This window comes from Lithobates pipiens, unplaced genomic scaffold (assembly GCF_037356315.1).
Source record: "Lithobates pipiens isolate NorthernLeopardFrog02 unplaced genomic scaffold, aLitPip1_a1.2 Scaffold_28, whole genome shotgun sequence".
Taxonomy (NCBI): Eukaryota; Metazoa; Chordata; class Amphibia; order Anura; family Ranidae; genus Lithobates; species Lithobates pipiens.
The window spans coordinates 181,382,116-181,403,028 of NW_027507789.1; the positions used below are offsets into that span (position 1 = coordinate 181,382,116).

Consider the following 20,913-nt stretch of genomic DNA (forward strand, 5'->3'; position numbering starts at 1 on the left):
TTACCACCCCGCTGTTAGCTTATCGCTGGCATTATTTTCTCTGCTTACATGGGATCTGTTTTTATAAAGGAGCACTTTGTCAAGTAGCAGTTCACTAATTAGATAAAATAGAATGTTCCTGTTGAGACCATGTTCATTTTATTACGTCATTCTGGGCATATTGAATAGCGGTGTCTAGGCAAAGAGAAGCGTTGAGCACTATACAGTCCATTAATGTGTACCCATGACTTCATTGCTGAACTTTGCAGTTAGAAAATATTGTCTGAATACAAAAGTTGTCTTTATTCTTATTTAAATCTTGGTGTGCTTTGTGTATTTCTCCAGATCTGTGCAATAATCTCTATGCAGGAGCTCCCTGTAATAAAGACCAGACACTGCTGGTCTCTCAACTTGTACAAGTTGGCTGGTCTTGTCTCCACCCCTTCCCATATTTTATGCATGCAGCCTGTAGTGGGCGGACCTTTAAGGTCCCTCCTATAGCTCTGCTCTCTGCAAAGGCCATGTACAGTGATGATGTCACTGCTATTTTCACAAGGTAATATCTTTGTTTGCATATTCATTTAGTGCATACAAAGTGGATTCAGACTCCTTGTGGCTATTGAGATATAATTTTAAATGAACATAATGGCACTGATAGATCAGTACCTAGGGCAGCAGGGTTAGAAGTGGTAGGCATATTAAAGTGTATCTCCAGCCAAAACCTTTTAGTTTTGAATAAAGTGCTGAAGTATTTTTTTCTGTTGTTTATATAAATGTTGGCAGGATTGAGCTCCTTAAATGCTCCTTGAACGCTGACACACTTTTGTAAAAGCATTGCCCCTCGTGTCATGCAATTAGTTAAAGTTTTTTCACTGTGTCGTTACATTAGGAAGATTTCTGTGAGAGAACATTTTCAAGAAATGAGGGGAAATCTTAGTTGCCTGTGGAACATATTGTTTATTTATTTTTTTGAAGATTTGTGGTGCAGTGAGCACACTCTAAACCAAACACTAGGTGCAAAAAAAAAGTGAGCACACAAAAAGTGCACAGGATGTAGACACGGTCCTCCTCCAAAGAGAAAGGACCATGGCCATAATCTCCCAGGGTGCAAGGCTCCTGACAGGGACTGGGGTTACTCATGATCCACCCAGCCAAAACCAGGCAGACCCCTTTCTTCTGGAGGCCTGCCAAAGCAAGGACTACCCAAGTACCAGTTGGGCCTTCCTCAAAGGAAGACCCCAAAAGGCCATGTGCCCTTCTCTCCCATGACTTTCAAGGCAAGCCCGAGGACCTACACCCTAATAGTCATGGTGGGAACAGCGCAGAAGAAATACACACAAATAAAAAAGGGAAAGGGGATAAGTGCTACAGTGCCAGTGCATGATACATTGGCAGGCCCTTGGTATAAAAATTCCTCTGGCCCAGGCATGTACTGGCCATCGGGACTACCGGGAGTTTCCCGGTGGGCCGATGGCTCAGTGGGCCACTCTGATGTAAGGGGGTGCTGATGGGACACTCTGATGTAAGGGGGTGCTGATGGGACACTCTGATGTAAGGGGGTGCTGATGGGACACTGATGTAACGGAGTACTGATGGGACACTCTGATGTAAGGGGGTGCTGATGGGACACTCTGATGTAAGGGGGCTGGTGATGGGACACTCTGATGTAAGGGGGCTGGTGATGGGACACTCTGATGTAAGGGGGCTGGTGATGGGACACTCTGATGTAAGGGGGTGCTGATGGGACACTCTGATGTAAGGGGGCTGCTGATGGGACAATCTGTTGTAAGGGGGCTGCTGATGGGACACTCTGATGTAAGGGGGCTGCTGATGGGACACTCTGATGTAAGGGGGTGCTGATGGGACACTCTGATGTAAGGGGGTGCTGATGGGACACTCTGATGTAAAGGGGTGCTGATGGGACACTGTTGTAAGGGGGCTGGTGATGGGACACTGTTGTAAGGGGGCTGGTGATGGGACACTCTGATGTAAGGGAGTGCTGATGGGACACTCAAACTGTAAGTGGGCCGGTCTGGATGAAGTCCAGGGCCAAATTTCTGTCCCAGTCCAGCCCTGCTCTGGCCCTAGACAAAAGGCATAGTTTCCCTGTTATTCCTGGTGATAACTCAATATTGTAGGTTTTATCTTACTTTCAGTCTTGGTGACATTGGCCATCAGGACAAATGGAGAGTGTGAATCGTGAGTGTGAACGGGGACATGGACAGCAATAAGAACTTGATAGGTGTTCTAACTCGGCTCTACTCTATCCAAAATTAAAACAGAAATCTTTTAGCTATACATACTGTACACTATAAGCCATTGGTGGAAACAGCTTTGTTGAACAGCTTGGGAGATGTCTATTAGTACTTTAAATACTGTATATGTATTTGACTTGTAATACAGTACACATCCTTAATACCTTTCCTTTATAAAATGTTTTATATTGTGTGTGTATAAAGTGTATTTATTCAGAAAGTGATAAAGTTCTTGAGCACAGTGTAGTAGCAAAGACCAACAAACTTATATTTTATTTTGTACTGGTTGTGATGTGACCTTGTAGACCAACAGTAAGTCATTTCCCGTTAGTGTAAGGACCCACCCATGGGTTTAGCTTCTCTGTGCTACCATGAAAAAATATCACAGAACCTTATGGCATCTTTTAATATTACATGTCATCTCCAGCTAGACAGCTAAGTGCTCAGTATATAGTAATGCCTTTACCTGCCAACAGACTGCAGAAGCAGTGTCCACCAATGACCAATATCCAATGACCACTTACCCATGATGTGCTATATAGAGGAATCTGTAGTTCTACACTACTCCATCTTCTGACTACAGTTGAGACACCTACCATCAGCTGTTGTCTGACAACTCAATGGGGGAGATTCAATAAAACTGGAGCACTCAGAATCCGGTGCAGGTATGCATGTTAGCCAATCAGCTTCTGACTTCAGCTTGTTCAAGTAAGCATTGACAATAAAACCTGGAAGCTGATTTCTATACAGAGCTGCACCAGATTTTGCCATCTCCAGTTCTTGTAAATTACCCCCACTGTGGTGACAAGATTTGCTTCCACCCACATATCCATTTGTCTGTCTATTTCTCTATCTATCTATCTATCTATCTATGAAAAGACTGGAAAAGCAGTGTACACCAATAACTAATGTTAAATAACCTCCTACTCATGATGTGCTGTATGGAAGTATCTGCAGTTATACACTATTCCTTCTTCTGATTCCACTTGGGACACCTACCATAAGCTGGTGTTTGACAACTCAATGTAATGACAAGATTTGCTTCCACCCTATCTATCTATCTATCTATCTATCTATCTATCTATCTATCTATCTATCTATCTACCTATTTACCATACATCTATCCATCTCTTCATCCATTCATCCATCTCTTTCTTAATCTGATGCCTTAAAATTTGAGAAATAAAAATTAGCACGAAATTGGATGTTTTTCTCAAAGCAGTCAACAGGTTTCTTTGTTCATTTTAATGGAATATGAAACAAGAATTCCAATTTGTTCTTGTAGACAAGAACACATTTTTTTGCTCTTTTTAATTTCTTTTGTTTTAAAGAAACAGACTGTTGATGTCTACCTGTTTCAGACAAATCTTCAATAAAGTGCTTTCATTTAAAGTGCAGGTAAATCACTTTAAGATCAAATATTTTATCAAAAACGTATTTCTAGTACTTCCTTTTTAATTAATTTCATTAATAAATATGTTGCGCTTATCAATAGGTGTATTCAAAAACTGATAAAATCAAAACAAGACAATCTTTACTCCAAAATTTGCCAAGAGATCCCTGGGCTGACATCCACTCAAACATTGACACAATGGGGGTTATTTACGAAAAGCAAAATCCACTTTGCCCTGCAAGTGTACTTGACAGTGCAATCGAGATCCGAGGGGATCATGCAAGGAAAATAAAAAACAGCATTTTTGCTTGAACATGATTACATGATTGGATGATAAAATCAGCAGAGCTTCCCCTCATTTCAGATCTTCTCCTCATATTTACACTTTCAGGTGCACTTGTAGTTCAAAGGGAATTTGCCTTTTGTAAATAACCCCCAATGGCACAAGAAGTGACAGAACCCTAAAAAGTGCAAGGAAAGAGAAAAAATAAAAATGCCTTCACCAATTCTGAAAAGGAGGAGGGTAGAAAATATAAGAATAACCAAAAAACGGATAGACGTCTCACCTACTCAATGCCCTCTGAAGAGATACGACCAAGAGGACAGGGTGACACTTCACACCTTTTATTGGAGGACACCCCATTTTCTCCCTGACGCTGGCCAATCACCTGCCGTTTCTGAGTTGTACCAATAATCACGATATGGTGTCATTCATCCAACCTGTGTTTACACTAAATCACTCAGCAATTCACCATTGCTGACTGTAAACAGCTTTGATAAAGTGAATCTGTTTGCATCAGTTAACTCTTCCACAGTCCACGTTATTCTTTATTCAGCTGAGAAGGAGTTAAGCCTACAGAATGAACAGTTTAATCTTTAGTATTAGTTCCTACATTAAATAGATTACCAAAGAACACTGGGACAAAGCTATACATCTCCTTTTTTAATGAAGGATTCATTCAAGGGTTACCAAAAAGAAATACTTCATCTAGAGCCTATGGCAACACATGTATAACGATTAGCCATTGGTTTAATTGGTGCTTTTAATAACATCTGTTGGATGTATTGATGCACATTGTCTATTTTTTTAATGCATCAATGCATGTTATAGGGCCTATTGATGATAACGTTTGTTAAAAATACATAAATGCCTGTATTCCTAGTGTTTGGAAAAGTAGCTCCAAATGTGAGATAATGGTTTGTCAGGGTGAATGGTATTCAGGAAATGGAAGATCTCACAGCAGCCCTTAGGGACAAGACCTCCAATGTGAAGGGAAATGGTTCCACTGGAAAGATTTTTGGTACTCTTCCAGATAGAATCAATGGCTATGAGCATGTGTTTCCCTTGACTAGACAGGATTTTTTCTACTCCCCGGATCCAGCGGGATGGTATCTTGAACCTTACTTACACCTGCCGGTAGATGGGACTGAGTTATGATTCCCATTCCCCCCACATGGTAGCTCCCCCCCTATTGGTCTCTCCTCTTGCACTCTTCCTCTATCGCCCCCCCCCCATGACTATACAAGGATGGGTCAACTACCCCCCGAGCAGCAGGCTGTGCTCTCCTTGTAGACCTATCCTTCTCCTTTACTCTATTACCTATTCTTCCTGTTCCTATGGGGAACCTTCCACAGCTCAGTTCCCTTTTGTTTCTTGTATAAAGTTGGGTGGCATCACAACACCTGGATCATGTCTTTATTTCCTTATTTGCAATTTACATTTTCTTGAGGTTGCAACCACCTTGTAACAATTTATTCCGCGTATAGAGGTTTTTGAATTAATGGATTTCATGTCTTGTAATAGCTATGTGATTTATGCCATGTTCTGTATTACATCTCTTTGTCCTGTGTATGTGATATAACCCTTTTAGAATAAAGAATGTAAAAAAAGCCTACATTAATATGCACATAAAAGGATGTCGAAATCCAGCCTTAGGGGTGAAGACTAACCTCCAGGCGGCATGTTTTATTTGGTATGGAGCACTGTGCAGACCCTACTATTTGTAGTTTCCGGTTAGACCTCCTGCTCTTGCTGTATTCTCAATATTGTCTACTAGATTAAATAAAAATATCCAACAGGTAGCATGGGCCGTTTTTTTAAATTATGGAAGTAGAGTCCTGAACCTTTACTTAGATTTCTTACCACTGGAATACCCAAGAGATGTAACAAAGCAGGATGCAGAAGCATCTAACCAGAAGTAAAATATAAATGTTATGGGGACTGATCCTTCAAGGAAGATAATTGACTAGCCTGGAGAGAGATTATGTACGGGACCCAAGGCAAGGAAGCAACTTTGCCCAATCCACCTTCCCATCCCTTTAATTGTCATTGGTAAGGTTTTCAATAGGCACAAAGAAACCACCCCATCTGTTCTGTCTTTACCTGGATAGTCCCCGGCCCCTGCCTAGGTGGTTGCCTTGTGGATGATCAAGCTCTAGACTAGTCAAAGTAATATTATAAATTTTTATCCTCATTGTATAAAAGAAGTGTGAAGTAAAAATGAGAACAGCAGATATACCACACATTTTTAGATTGGAATACTTTTGCCTACTGACTATTATTCTGTACTGAGATAAGCAGGAACAAATAATTGTAGCCTTAGGCGTATGGAAGCATGCTCTGCAAGGTGTTTATATAGTTCAAAAACAGCAATATCCTTGGAAATTGCAATAACAAATGTTAGGCCACTAAAGCAGAAACAGCAAGTGCATACTTGACAAGTAGCCCTGTCTTCAGGTATCCTCCCATTCTGCAGTCATGGGACAGCACACAAGTTGTCCTTGGGGGATGCGTACAATAGAGCACTGCCATTTTATCCTAGTGTGGTAAATTTCCATCTCATTTTTCCTGGCATGTGGGCATGGGTGTCAATGCCATGAGCTTAACACTCACAAATGCCCACCATTTGTGGCAGCCAATACCAGCTATTAGTCGCAAACATACCATTAGAAGTAGAGGCTGGTCACTAAGCAAAATGAATGCTGGTGAATAAAGAAGAGCTGTGTTTACCATAAACACTTAATCACGTGATAGAGAAAAATACTCCTTTTTAAAGTTCCTCAAACATAATAGTTTATTCAAAGTGAATACGATTTTATTTTATTCTATATCATTAATTTTCCAAAATTAATATTCACTTGGCTAGGTAAGCAGCCGTTACTCCTTTAGTAATTCCACCCCATTATGTGTCACACCAGCGTACACAAAACACAGGTGCCTTGCAGTTTGTGTTCTCAGCTATGCAGACCTGACAGTCAATGGGCTTCTTTCTACAATATGATTGGGGATTCCAAAATAATACAGCTTTACCTTATCTATTAATATTTACTCTGCAAGGTGAGCAGCCTATACTAAACTCAATGAGTTAAGAAGGTGCCTCCATTTATAAAATAAATTTAGGTCTATTTCACACAGGCAGTAAATGCTGTCTGAGCTGTGGTTTTATTGAACACCCCCCCTTTGCCCACCCAAAAACGAAATTACAGCCAGAGGATGGACATTTTAATGTGGCATTGTCAGTAAGGGCAAGCCAGCAACCAAGATGGCAGCCACAGAAAGATGCCTGTTCTCCACATTCCCATTAGGAAAGCCACATGGGACACGCGCAGTGCGCGTGCACGTTGTGATGGTTCTTGTTGCCAAATTGGCTATTTAAACAAGGAAAATGCCCAGGATCAATGCTGTCTGGTCTACAGTCTTTCCTGTGACGCCTGCCATCTGTTTTCTTGAAAATCTGTTCCAGTTATTGCTTGGCTTGTTGCTGACTACTCCTGCTATCTGCCTGCACCTGATCTCAGCTTGCCTTTGACTCTGCTTCTGTCTACTCCTCTGGTTACCTTGCTGCCCGCCTGCTACCGACCCGGCCTGTACCCCGACTTCGCTCTAGACCTTCCTGATTTGTTTATGACTCTGCCTGCCTGTACCTGCCTGTGTTCCTACCTACAGAACACCGTTTCGCTGACTGCTGTGTTCATCTTCCAGTCTGTGGCATTCTACTTCCAGCCTGCTCCAGTCTTCAGCCTTCAGCCATTCCTGGTCGTCTTCCTTGCTGGAGGTCTTCCACGGTGCCATAGAAAGTTCCTCCCATCCCCTTCACCAGCGATCCTGCCAGGCGCTTGTGCCACTCTGCACTCCCAAGCCTCCTGTCTGCTCTATCAGGGGTTCTCAAATCAGAGGTGTAAGAGAGGCCTTCCCCTGCATATCGAGCTCTACCATCAAGTATATGACAGGCATATTGAGTTAACAAGTATCAACGCCTGTCAAACTTGGCCATTCAAGTCAGTAGATTTAGAAACTTTTTCTCCATAGCCTCATTTTCAGGTTAACTCATATTGGAGGTTAAAAGGGGAGGTTCTACTTTAAGGCCTCCTTCCCCGCTTTTCTTTGACATTTGGCAATTTTTTTTGGGGGGGGGGGTTGGTACTTGGTTTTGACAGGTACCCGCTCGCGCTTCAGCTTGGAACACCTGGGCAATCTGGGAGGAAGTTCTCCTCTCCCCCCTCTATCCCTGCAGTCTTCTGGGACATGTCACAGGTCCCAGAAGACTGCTGGACCATTCATAATGCATAGCGCGGCACAGTGGACACCCTGCTGTGAAGCCGCATGCGCAGTGGACACCGCTTTTTTTTCCCGCAGTTTATATGCTGGAGCCGGGGACCGAAACTCCGGTGCCCCCTCGGGTGAGCACAGCGCTGGATCGCGGTACAGTTGAGTGTCTGATCATTAAAAAGTCAGCTGCTACAATTTTCAGAAAACTGACTGGAACTCCTCTTTAAAAACCATTTAAGGCTACAGGTGGCCAAGTTTGGCCATACATGGATCAGTTTTTTCAATCAGCCAGCGGACTGTTTATAAAAACTGAACAGATTACTCCATCCATACAAGTGAGGTGGATGGAGAAATCCTCCCTGCTGTGTTATTGTATTCTGACAGCAGTGACTTCTCCACTGACAGAATACATTGATCAGCACTGCAGCACTGATTAAACAACAATTTTCCAAAAAGCCTACTCAAGTTGATCATTAGATGGTTTTGCCCAGAGCAGCCTGGGTCCTTCCATGCCAGTCCCATACCGGCGCTCTTGGCTTTTCCCCCCTGCCAGGCTTTTCCACAGCAAGCAGCTTGCTGTGGTGGCACCCAAGGAGACACGTGCCCGACCTGCAGCTCTGTGTGTGCATTCGCACATGGAGCCGCGTCTCGGCCCTGCCTCCTCAGTCTCCTGATTGGCTCACTGGCTGTAATTGAAAGCAGAGGGAGCCAATGGCCAATCAGGAGTGCAAGTCCCCGGAGAGGTAAGGCTCTCGTGGACATCGCTGGATCGAGATGGGGCTTAAGTAAGCATTACAGACAGGTTTTTTACCTTCATGTATTGGAATGCATGAAGGTAAAAAACCTTGTGCCTTTACAACCACTTTAAAGCCGAACCTCAGGCGGATATAAAAGACAGTTTTAAGGCAGTTCCGTATCTAATCATCTGCAATTAAAAGTATTTTTTTTTAAATGCAGGCAGTGCAATTGCCTAAATTTGGCTTGATATTAGCCTTTTGCAGTCTACCATACCACAAAGCTCAGACTAGGAGATCTAGAAGCAGCACAAGAAGCCAATCATTTGAGCTGCTGTGCAAAGAGCAAGCTGATAGGTGGAGAGAGCAGAGTGACCAAGAGATAAACTCTTCAGCGTCCTGCTTCTTTTTTCACTACCCAATCACAGATTGGAGGAAGGACAAGACCTGTAAGTATTGCTTAACTGCAGTAGAAAAAAAATCAGGTCTCTTGCTCTGCCAAAAGAAACTGCGCTGTGTGGCAGAGATGTGTAAATATCAGGACTGGATTCCCCCAGCATGTAAAACAGCTCTCCCATATGATGTCATCTGCGTATTTAGACATTTTATTGGAGATCAGCTTTAAATATCCCCTGTAACTGCTACCTAATTATCCACATATCTTAGTAAAACCTTTTTTTCTTACATTAACCAGTTTGTAAGGTATGATGAGACAATTTAGAGCGACCATCTTTGGAAATAGGAAACAGTAGAGGGGATGCATACCTGTCTTCATGGTTATGGCTATATGGCTATATTATATTGATTTCCCAGGAGGAGATCCTGATGAGTGAATTCAGGAAAGCCTGCATAGCTGATGACTTCACCTGAGCTCTGACCTGGATATCCATTACACTTGACCTGCTAGCTTATGCTGACAACAGACCTTAAACGACTGGAGGTTTGTGTATGTATTCTCCTCTATAAACATGCTTTGTGTATAGGTATACAGCATATCACTTAGGATGTAGTGTATGTATAGTTTAAATATAGATGGCCCGATTCTGGGACAGGTCAGACTTTGTCTTATCTAATGGCAAGGTACAATAAAAAAATAAAATTATATGGGGAAATTTTTGCTTAGGGCTTGGCTCCCTGGGCTGCTAAATGCCATATTTTCATGATTCGTTGCTGTTTGTATAATGATGGAAATGCTTTGTCTAATTGGTAGCAAATGACCATGATGGATCAAATAAGTAAGAGAGGCTAGTAGAAGCCATGTGCTACTATGTAAGGTACCCCATGTATTGCTTCCGTTTGTCTGAGAGTAAATGATGATGGTGGTTAATCTGGGGTGATGGTGTAATTGGTAATCACTTGGTAGCATTAAGGCAGAAGTAAACTGTAACCAAATGATGTGTAGACTAGATGTTTCTTTTTCTAATAGAATTATTGTACCTACATTTTTTTTTTTTTTTTTTTTTTTTTTTTAAAGTATTCTTTGTTGCATCACAGTGCTGCAGATCACATGTAGCCTCTTTGCAGCCACTTTTTGCCTACATGCACTCCAGTGATGGCCACATGGCAATTTTCAAGGCTGGTTTCCTGATGGTGATAACAGAGGACTAGGGATGGGCTCAGGCGTGTTCGCATGGAACACGTGCAGAGCCCGCCAGGAAGTCGGCGCAGCGTTGCGCTAATCACAGGCAGTGAGACATTGCCTGATCTCTGCAGCCACGCATCGGGGCAATGTCTCACTGCCTGTGATTAACGCAACGCTGCGCCGACTTCCTGGCGGGCTCTGCACGTGTTCCATGCGAACACGCCTGAGCCCATCCCTACAGAGGACCATGGGTTTGCAATGAATGCTGAAATGGCCACTGTCAGTTTTAATTGCAAGTCCATGAAACAGGGTAACGATGCAAGAAATCAATAAGAAACAGGGACAAGCGTTCTCACCAGCGATGAGTGGATGTGGGAAAATCAGCATGGGGGTGATCCCAGCGATTTTCTGTTGGAGGCAGCCTTATTAAAAAAGCTGCGTGAGCGGACAGCCTCCCATTCTAACTGCAGCATGTGTCTGAACCGACAAGTAGCTGTCAAAGCCCACAGTCAATCATAGGCAGTGGAGGCATTCCCTGCCCCTGTAGATGCATGTATACATGCCCCTTGCATATGTGTATCAGGGAATGCCTCTGCCACCTTTGATTGGCTGTTAGCTTGGATAGACTGTCTGTGTCCAGGGTTGATCGCTTGCAGGTAATCGCCGCATAGCGATTACTTGTAAGTGGCCACAGTCAGCTGCGGGAGCCGGCAGCCCCCCATTTCTTTCAATAGGTCTGCCTACAACAGCAAATCGCTGGTAAGGATGAGCTCAGGCATGTTCGCATGGTCCACATGCTGAGCCCACTAAGGAGTCGGCGCTGCGCTAATCACAGGCAGTGAGACATTGCCCCAATGCGTGGCTGCAGTGATCGGGCAATGTCTCACTGCCTGTGATTAGTGCAGCGCTGCGCCGACTTCTCCTGGCGGGCTCAGCACGTGGACCATGCAAACACGCCTGAGTTCATCACTAATCGCTGGGATCCCCCCCATGTTGATTTTCTCATATCCACTTGCGTATGTGTGACTGCAGGGCAGGGAATGCCTCTACCATGTATGATTGGCTGTCAGCTTGCATAGACTGTCTGTGTCCAGGGCCGATCACTTGAAGGTAATCGCCACATAGCGATTACATGTAAGTGGCCGCAGTTAGCTGCAGGAGCCGAAAGCCGTCCATTGCTTTCAATAGGGCTGCCTCCCACAGCAAATTGCCAGGACCCCCGCCCCCCTCTGATTTTCTTGCATCTACTTGCTGTTGGCCAGAAAGCAGAAAGGTGTGACTGTAGCCTAAATGTAACTGATATATCTTATTTGCAACTAATCTTGCAACACTATTTCCACTAAAGTGCAGTCAATATGAGCCAATTAACCTACCAGGATGTCATTGTAGTGTGGGAAGAAACACATGTAAGGTCAGTGAAACTCCATGGAGACGGTGTCCTGGTTGTAATTTGCAACCAGGATTCCAGTGCTGCAAGGTAGATGTCCTAACCACTAAGCTACTGTGCTGTCCATTTCTATTAGAAGTGCTCACTGGTGCTGGACCAGAGAACCTGGACTAAATGGCTCTAAAAATGCACAAGAGGGCAATGCAAATTTTGCTGTTTTTTTTTTTTTTTTTTTTTTTCTTGGTTGCACTTGTTTGTAAAACAGAAAACTATTGGAAGTATTTCAAGAGCCATTACAGTGGAAACCCAAAAGATGAAAAAGGGGGCATGTTTTGTCTATAGTAACAAGCTGTTACCTTTTGTAATGTCCTTGTGCCAATGAAAATTTGGTTGCAATGGGTAGAAGCCTCTTTCTTCCCTTCTAGATTGTTCTAGAGAAGTGTTGGCAGAGTGCTGGACACTAGTGTAAAGAATGATCTGCAGGCACGTAGTGAGATCAGTTCTATGTAAAATCAGTAAACTCATCAGAGGTCAAAAAGTAAGAGCATCAACTAAGTTTTTAAAAGATCCAGTTGACCTTTATCAGAGTGGAAGCCACAGGAATGGCCAATTCTACCTGTCCTCCTTCATCTGGTCTTTTATTTGTAGCATAAAAGACTTACTGAATTCGGATGAAATAGTTAAAAAGAACAAGTCCTCCAACACATGTTATGAGATTCTTTGCAACCATTCCATCCCAGTCCAATATGCTCTTCTAGTCTTATTCTACAACGATGATGAAGGTAGACTGGTGAGCCCGTGAAACGTGTTGACTACTCTTGTGACTCTCCTTCTAGGAAAAAAACTAGACCTATTAAAGTTGCAATGCCGGGACAAGGTCATCCAGCACCCAGGTCAAAGATGCCAAACTGCACCCCTTCCCTTAGGGTTAGGAATAGCAGTGATGTTGCAGTCACTACTCCTGTCAGCCTTGTAACAGAAGCAACTGGCACAGGGTGCCCCCATCCCTGCAATAAACCATTGGCACAGGACAGCCGGCCCTTCTGCCCAGCCCACCCCTTGTCCCAGCCCTACTTAGTTGGCACCCTTACTTCTTAACCGTCCATCCTATTCTTGACATTTTCAATGAACTCGCAAATTGTTCTGAAATTCTATTAGTTATAAGACCTTCTGATACTATTCCGTTTTAATATACAAAGTCTGTCCTGTAATGAAATTTTACAAAAATTGCAGTGTTTGTTGTGCTTTATTCTGACATAGAGTCGCTGTTCTCTCCTCCCTTCTGTGGGTGGAGTTTTGCAGGGTTATATACCATGTTTTATGGAACATTGGCTTTGGAAATGGGCATTACTTTATTCATTAAACTACATTTTATGTATGATATTTAATTTATTTTTTAAACATAAGTTTTATTCATTTGTATAGCTGAAGTATGCAAATACCAATGTATGATGTCTTAACAGTTACTGTTGCAGGTTAGGCTGTTTTAGACCTGCTTATGTCAAAACTCGATCCCATAATACGTTGGTATTAAATGTCATACAGATTACCAAAATGTTTTGATTGGGCTTCTAATAAGCAGCTTTTTACATCTGACTGAGATTCTGCACTTTATTTTGGTAGCCACCTACTTAGGCTTTTACGAAATCTTCCTCCCCGCCCTTCGTCCTTCTGCCTCCTCCTTTCCAGATTATACGAGTCGCGGATCCCCCAATTTGTCACCCGTCTGAAAAATAGACTCGCAGGAGGAGAGTGGAAGTATTATAATACTGATAATCTTTGCTTTATCAATTAAATAATCTATGGCTGCTCTACTTCAGGCCAACAAAAATCGTTAAAAAAAATGAATTGTTTTTTACAATAAGCATTACTAAAGGCCAGTCTATTATTCGAAGAATATTGTTCATGTATAGCTGCTAATTTACAAAGCAACCAGTCAGCATTCATGCCTAATGGGTATTAGACAATAGAGGTGAACATCTAGTTGGTTGACATGGATGAATGCTGCGGTGCCCAAGAACGAGTGCCCACTACACTGTAAAACAAGTGTGTCTGAATTGTCCCTTATGTTAAGTGGTGGCATTGCCATTAAGATGCAACCTGGTGGGACATGAGTTCCATAGACCTGTTCACATCACCTTAATGATGCTGGTATGAGGTTTACAGTAATCCTGTTGTGAGATAAATATGGAAGTTGCCATTAAAGACAACCTTCTGTTTTTGTTGACTCCCTGCCTTCATTATTTTGAGTAATCGTAGAACCAAAAAAAAAAGGCTGACTTTACATTTGTCTGATATCAAAATGCAATCATTTATTCCTCATGGGTTCACGTGTTTCTAATTTTAAGCTTCCTCAGAACTCATGAAGGTGACTGCAGTTGTAATAGCTATACAACAGGAAATACAATCTTTATAATCATACATAGTAATTGGTTATCACATATGTTTTTGTACAGGTCTTGATTATTATCTGGTCGCCTTTAGTCGGTCCTTCCCGTTACCCCGTGCCCACCAAGGGAGTATCGCACGCAGGTTGTACGCTATTGCCAAGGTGTGGCAACATGTATGTTTGATGCAAATGTCATTGGTAACCAATAATTACTTTGTATGATTATAAATATAGTGTTTCCTGTTGTATAGCTATTACAAGTGCAGTCGTCTTCATGAGTCCGGAGGAAGCTTAAAATAGAAACACGTTGACCCATGAGGAATGATGATCACAATTTGATATCGGGTAAGCTAGCCTTTTCGACATATGTTATTGTATATGTAATGATATTCTGCAGTTGGTTACATTTGGATTTTAAAACGTGTGTACTCTCTCCTGCCAGTAAAGTCTGACATGTGCTTTTTCATTTTTGTTCTACAATATATTCTGATGTGGCATTGAGTGTTATATGATTTCTATTTTGAGTAATTGATTTGGATCAAATATAGAAGCCAACACCAAAGGAAAGCAAGAAGTCCTAGTCTCAGATCACTGACTTGGGTTTTGAAGACACTGTATCAGTATGGCAGACAGGCAACTAGCATTTTCAGAAGGAGTAGGTCTCCTATTTTGTTTAATTTTATCATGGCAGGTTTCCAGCAATGTAGTAAGTCTTGTCAGTGGATGGCCACCTTGGCATGGGTATGCCAACTCATCTAGTTTAATGCCTGTCAGGGCTGAGTGTCTCATATTTCCCAGTCTGATAATGCCCATGTTCATTTGTTTGCAGCAATTGGTCTGACTGGTGCTTAAGCAGCCCCGAAAAAGGTTCTAAGGAATATGGGGACAGGCAGATGTATTTAGACTACAGAAATTGCTTGCAGTCCGTACAGATATGACAGAAGGTTTAAGATGTCATGCAGACTCACCTAAGATATTTGTACAATTTGGACTTCCTCTTCTTCTCCTGGCTGGTGTCTCCTATTCAAAGTAGAAACTTTTGCCATATTATGCCCAACACGCAGAACCAGCAACCACAATATCTCTTATTTCCATTTCTTTTTAGAGATACTACAATACAAGGATGTTCAAGAGGGTCTCAAATGGGAAAAGTGAGCACTGTGCTCCCTGGATCATAATGTACACAAATATATCCGCAGTACCAGTTCCTACCAACTTGGCTCTTACAATCAGCGCTCTGGATCCCCTCCATATTGTCCTTCTATATTGGTTCCATTAGGAACAATATAAATTATGAATTGTATCGGGTGCAATGACGAATAATCAACTAAAACTTTTTTTGTTCAGCCCATCTCATGGGCTCATTCAATTACCAACCAAGTACCAACAATTTATTCACCATGTACTGTATGTAACGATAAATAGGTAGATGAAGAGTAGCCTAAAGCCTATTACACACAGGCTTAATGTCGGCTGGCTCAATAGAAACCGGCCAACATTCGGCCCATGTGTACAACAGCCAGTCCGACGGTCAAAGGCTCATGACCAAAGGTCTGCCGACCAGCTCCCGGTCGGCGCACTTAGCCAATGGCTGAGAGCGCTGACCAGAGTGTTCTGGCAGGTGGCCCTTCCCCCTGTCGGAACACAATAGCTCATAAGGGGAGATCACTGTATTAACATTGGATTGTTAGTACATCGTCCCCCCCCCCCCCCGACTTAACCTGTCCTCCCTTTTTTATTTTTTTCCTTTTTACCCGCTGGGTTTAACAGAAAAATAAATTTGCATGTACGAGGCTTTAGACTTTCCCTGATCCATAATATGCAAATGGGGTCAGACCGAAAACACCACCTTGATTTTCACCTGACCCTATACCTGGCTATACGTGGATCGAAATATGGCCAGAATTGACCCATGTATGGCCAGCTTAACTGAGTCAGGCAGCACATGTTGCTTGATACCACATTTCAGTGATGGCGAACCTTGGCACCCCAGATGTTTTGGAACTACATTTCCCATGATGCTCCACTACACTGCAGAGTGCTAGAGCATCATGGGAAATGTAGTTCCAAAACATCTGGGGTGCCAAGGTTCGCCATCACTGCACTAGGATATTACAAATGAGGTTTGGGGCACAATGAAAAAAAGTTCAAGCTTCTCACTTTCACCAAAGTGCGCCACATCCAGATCTACATAGCAAGGGCCTTGTAGAGCTGCACAGATGGTGAGTCAATCCCTTGCCCAGTTCTCATAACCTAAGTTTTGCAGCCATGGGCGTAGCATAAGGGGTTGCAGGGGTCACAATTGTCATTGAAGCCTCCTTGTCATATTATCATATCCTCCACAAAGTCCAGCTCCGATCTGCCCTAGGGCCCCACAGCCACGCTCCAGTACTGGGCTTCCACTTTGCATTCCACAGTCCAGACCCCTCTGTTCTCATTTGCTGGGTAGAAACTGTGAGCCATTTCCTGAATGGAGAGGAGCATGGGGTGAGAACAGCCCAGGATGGGGAAGTGTCTGTGCTGTGTGCTGGCAACATGGAATGGTAACCGAGTTAAGAGGAGGACAGTGCCGTCCTGTAGCCACGATGGGACCAATGTCACTGGTGAGGTAAGACACCGCTCAGTGTCTTCTAGTCACTAGCTGGGATTCTCTGTACCCCCCACCCAGGGATGTCTACTTACCCCAATTCCCTGACAACTGGGGGAAAGACACGCACCTCCGGGAGGTAACCTTCCCCAACACCTGTCAACACTGACAGAGAAACCTTCAGAAAGGGCTAAAACAAATCCCTTAACACCTGAGGGGCTGCAGGCTCCATATTTTTCGTTGCGCCCCCCCCCCCCCCCATGCCCCCTGACCACCCCCTCCACCCTGAATGCTATGCCCCACTGCTGAGCTTCTTTGCCAGTACAGCATTCTATACTGCTCCTCCTTCGCAGAGCTGAAATCACCTTCCTTTACAACACAGCCAGCCAGCCATGATCTGCATAGGGTGTATCTGCCTACTGCAACTACACTGTCGTTTTGATCAGGGGATTTCACAGGTTGAAACGGCAACATAAAAGCCATAAAGGAATGTGATTTCAGCATTGTGTATTGGGGGGGGGGGGGGGGGTAGGAGCTGTTTACAGTGCTGTAATGGGACAGGAGCTCTGCCAAATAACCTGCCAGGGGTCCCTGTCCTCTAATTCTCCAGGGGTGATCTCTTTCCTCTGATTCTCCAGGGGTGATCCCTGTCCTCTGATGTAAGGAGGAACTCAAAACTCCTAAGCCACTTTGAGTATCTTGGTGTGCGGTGGGTCTATTTGCACACGCGGTGGAAGTGGTGGGTGGTAGTGGGGGGGGGGCCAGGTCAACTTTTGCATCGGGGTCCACAAGCTTCAAGCTACGCCTCAGCGTTACACATCCTCAACAGTAGAATTAAATATGCTGATGAAAGTGAAATGATTAGAAATGGTAAGAGAGCCTAGATGTCAAACTAAAATGATGACAACAGCAAGAGGACCTATCCAAGTAGCCCTGAAAGTTTTTTATTTTTTGTTGTTTTTTTTTTTTTTTGGACCCAACAGTGTCTGCTGTCATTAGTACCATGCTATTGTTTCTTAGTTTAAAGTGAATTTTCATAACAGTACTTTTTACTGAGAACACATAGTAGCAGCCGTCTGAAAATGTTGTCCTGATTGCACGTTTAATTTTGCTTACCGCTTGACTCAAAGTATTCAAACCATAGACAGACAGGCCAACTATATTCCCCAGGAGGTCAGCAATGACAGCTTACATATTTCTCTGTACAGGTTCCCCTTAAAGATCGGTTAAGCAGAGATCTCTTCCCAAGGTGAGGGGGTCTGCCATGGTCATGTCCTGCCGGAACCCATCCCCTTGTGCTGTGCAGGACTACTGGAGAATCCAGCATGGGGCAACTTGCATGCCAAATCTGCACAGCATTTAAGGGAAAAATTAAAAATATAAAAACCCTGTGAGCTGCTATGACCATAATAATAGTACTTTTTCTGAATCGCCCCCACACCTTACATGCTCTTCTATATCTGTGTGCTATAGTAATTTATAACCAACTTTTGTCATGCTTTACAATATATTACCTTATGTAGTGCAATATATTAATATTCTAAAACGTAATGGTCCCAATGTCACATTATTGTGCAGTAAAATCACAGTCCACAGTGCTGTTAGTGCTATAAATTCTTCTTCATCAACTTCTTATGTCATTCCACCACTTCGTGCAAATACCTAAAGTGACATGGACTGCCTCCACCAGATGTGCTCTCACCTGGGATATATGACCGTACAGTTAACAATGTAGTCCAAAACACTAACACTAAACCCAAGGGGATTCCTTGATCCCGCTTCTTTCCATAATGCCCTTTAAGGGTGCAGCCCTCCACTGAACAGGAAGTCTTCCAAGTGAACTACAAAAACATACAGGAGGGGGAAACCACCTTGTGATTTATCAATGATAATGCATGAGGTGGTTGCTCCCTCCTGTATGTTTTGACTGTACAGTTAAGTATGGTCACTAAGCACTTGCGTACCCCATTGTGAACTCAATAAAACATTCCAAGATCGTTGGACTTCACAGATGCTTCTAAATTCCTCAGTATATACTTTGTACTCTGCTCAGCCACACATAGAGAAAGATAAACCACCAAACCTAGTGCTTTATCCTCTTAAGACCATTTATTACTCCTAAAAACCTCCAGACATACTCACTTTTAACAGGTGCTAAAGAGCACCAGACTTATACAGCATGTACAGTGTATGGAACACAAGTAACAATCAGCTTTCCCATATAGTTACCATACTTTCTTGTGTGCAACACGTTGTGACGTCACCCAGCCCCTCCCCTACACGTTACGCCATAGGTTCAAATGGCTTCCTCAGGGGTTCTACATTTTTTCTGATTGGGAGTAATTGTTATAAAAGGATAAAGCACTATGTTTGGTAGTTTCTCTTTATCTACGTGTGCCTGAGCAGGGTTATTGAGTCGAGTAAAAACTTATACACATTAAGAAGCATCTGGGAATGTTTTATTATGTTCACAATGGGGGGTACAAATGCTTAGTGACCATACTTACCTGCACGGTCATATATCCCAGGTGAAAACACAACTAGTGGAGGGAGTCCATGTCACTTTAGGTATCATTTCCACACAGTGGTGGAATGACATAAGAAGTGAATAAAGAGGAAATTATAGCAATAACAGCACTGTGGACTGGGATTTCAATGCATGTGGATTGTGATTTTATTGTACAATAATCTGACATTGGGACCATTTTGTTTTATAATATTGCTTAACATATTGCACTGCATAAGGTAGCATATTGTGAAGTGAGGCACAAGTTGGTTATAATTTCAGGGAAAGAGTTGGGGTAGGAGGTAGAGCATCTGCGAGTGTCAACCAATTTGTGGTTGATCAGCCTTGCATGATTCCACAATAAAATCCTATTCACTAATAATCTTGAGTGGACTGGTGCATTTTATCTAGGTGAAGAGGTCTTAATTACAGGGTATTTATATTACTAATACATTTATCACACATTTCCCTGTTACTTACGGTCATCGCTGGCTATGGTTTCCTCAGGGTCATCAAAACCAAGAGCTCCTTCCAAGTCTTTGTCATATTCAAACTTTTAGGGGAAACAGCAGAAATCAAGAAATGAGTGAAGCGATCATCTTGCATCACCTATCTACATTTCACACCCTCACTTTACAGATCTATTGACATTATTACAATGGAACAACTGCAATGGCATGCTCAGTAAAAATAAATGTGGTTCAAGTCTTATAGCAAGTTACTGTATATTTTATATTGATAGGGCCTTTATTTGAGGTTAAGCTACTTTTTATTTATTGCTGCAAGTGTTCTTTCTGATTTTATGTTGATGGGCCTTTTTCGAGTTTGAGGTGCTCAAACTTGTTACTGATTATAACTATACGGCTACTGGCCTGTTTCACACTGCTTTATCTACTACAATATTTTAATTCCTATAGTAAAACACTATCGTGTGCTCCTCCCCCCTTTTTTTTTTCTCTAGTTAATTTGGGACTAGCCTTGCTAAATAATATTGTCCAGTGGCTTGCCAGTTTTGCACTACTGTATCATCTGTAGTTCCTTCTTCTTGTAGTAAATCACTTACCTCTACTCTGTCTCTAGCACATTTTGGCCTGCTATCCTTATTAAAACTGTTCTACTACAAGACAGTTTTACACTGCTGTGTCCTCTGCAGTATTCTTGTAGTGAAGCCCCAGAAAATGTGTGTATTTTTAAAGTTACTCTCAAAGCCACATACAAAGTCCCTCCTCCTGCTCTACATTTATTTTTTATTTTACTTTTTTCACATTTTACTTTTCTTTGTATAGTTGCATATAGTAAAAGGGGCACTCCTATATTTCCAGTGAATAGTGATATTTTTTTCCTGGCTATGTACTGGTCAGGTTTTGTACTTCACCAGTTTTTACTCACTGGAGACGTCATGTCAGCTGGTTATTGCCCCGACTGTTCTAGTGCCCAACGAGGGATGAACATAACACAAGGGCTTAGTCCTGTATAAGGAGAAAAATGAAATCAATGGTCAGTAAGAAAGAAAGACATAGTAATACAAATATTAGCCAACATTACCAAAACA

The 20,913-nt window shown here is 42.7% G+C and overlaps 1 protein-coding gene across 4 annotated transcripts in view; it reads right to left on the minus strand.

The window, feature by feature from the left end:
* Positions 1–20,913, minus strand: part of SLC4A1 (solute carrier family 4 member 1 (Diego blood group)) — an 80,436-nt gene that overhangs the window by 49,436 nt on the left and 10,087 nt on the right. Inside the window, exons 2-5 of one of the 4 annotated variants that reach the window (XM_077460050.1) lie at positions 20,751–20,830; positions 19,842–19,914; positions 15,237–15,288; positions 13,511–13,605 (exon numbers count right to left, since the gene is read on the minus strand). In XM_077460050.1, the coding sequence (XP_077316176.1) occupies positions 13,511–13,605; positions 15,237–15,288; positions 19,842–19,914; positions 20,751–20,762 (232 nt within the window). In that variant the 5' untranslated portion in view covers positions 20,763–20,830. Of the gene's footprint in view, positions 1–4,193; positions 4,213–13,510; positions 13,606–15,236; positions 15,289–19,841; positions 19,915–20,750; positions 20,831–20,913 lie in introns of those variants that run through there. The other 3 variants (XM_077460051.1, XM_077460052.1, XM_077460053.1) reach the window with 3 other exon arrangements.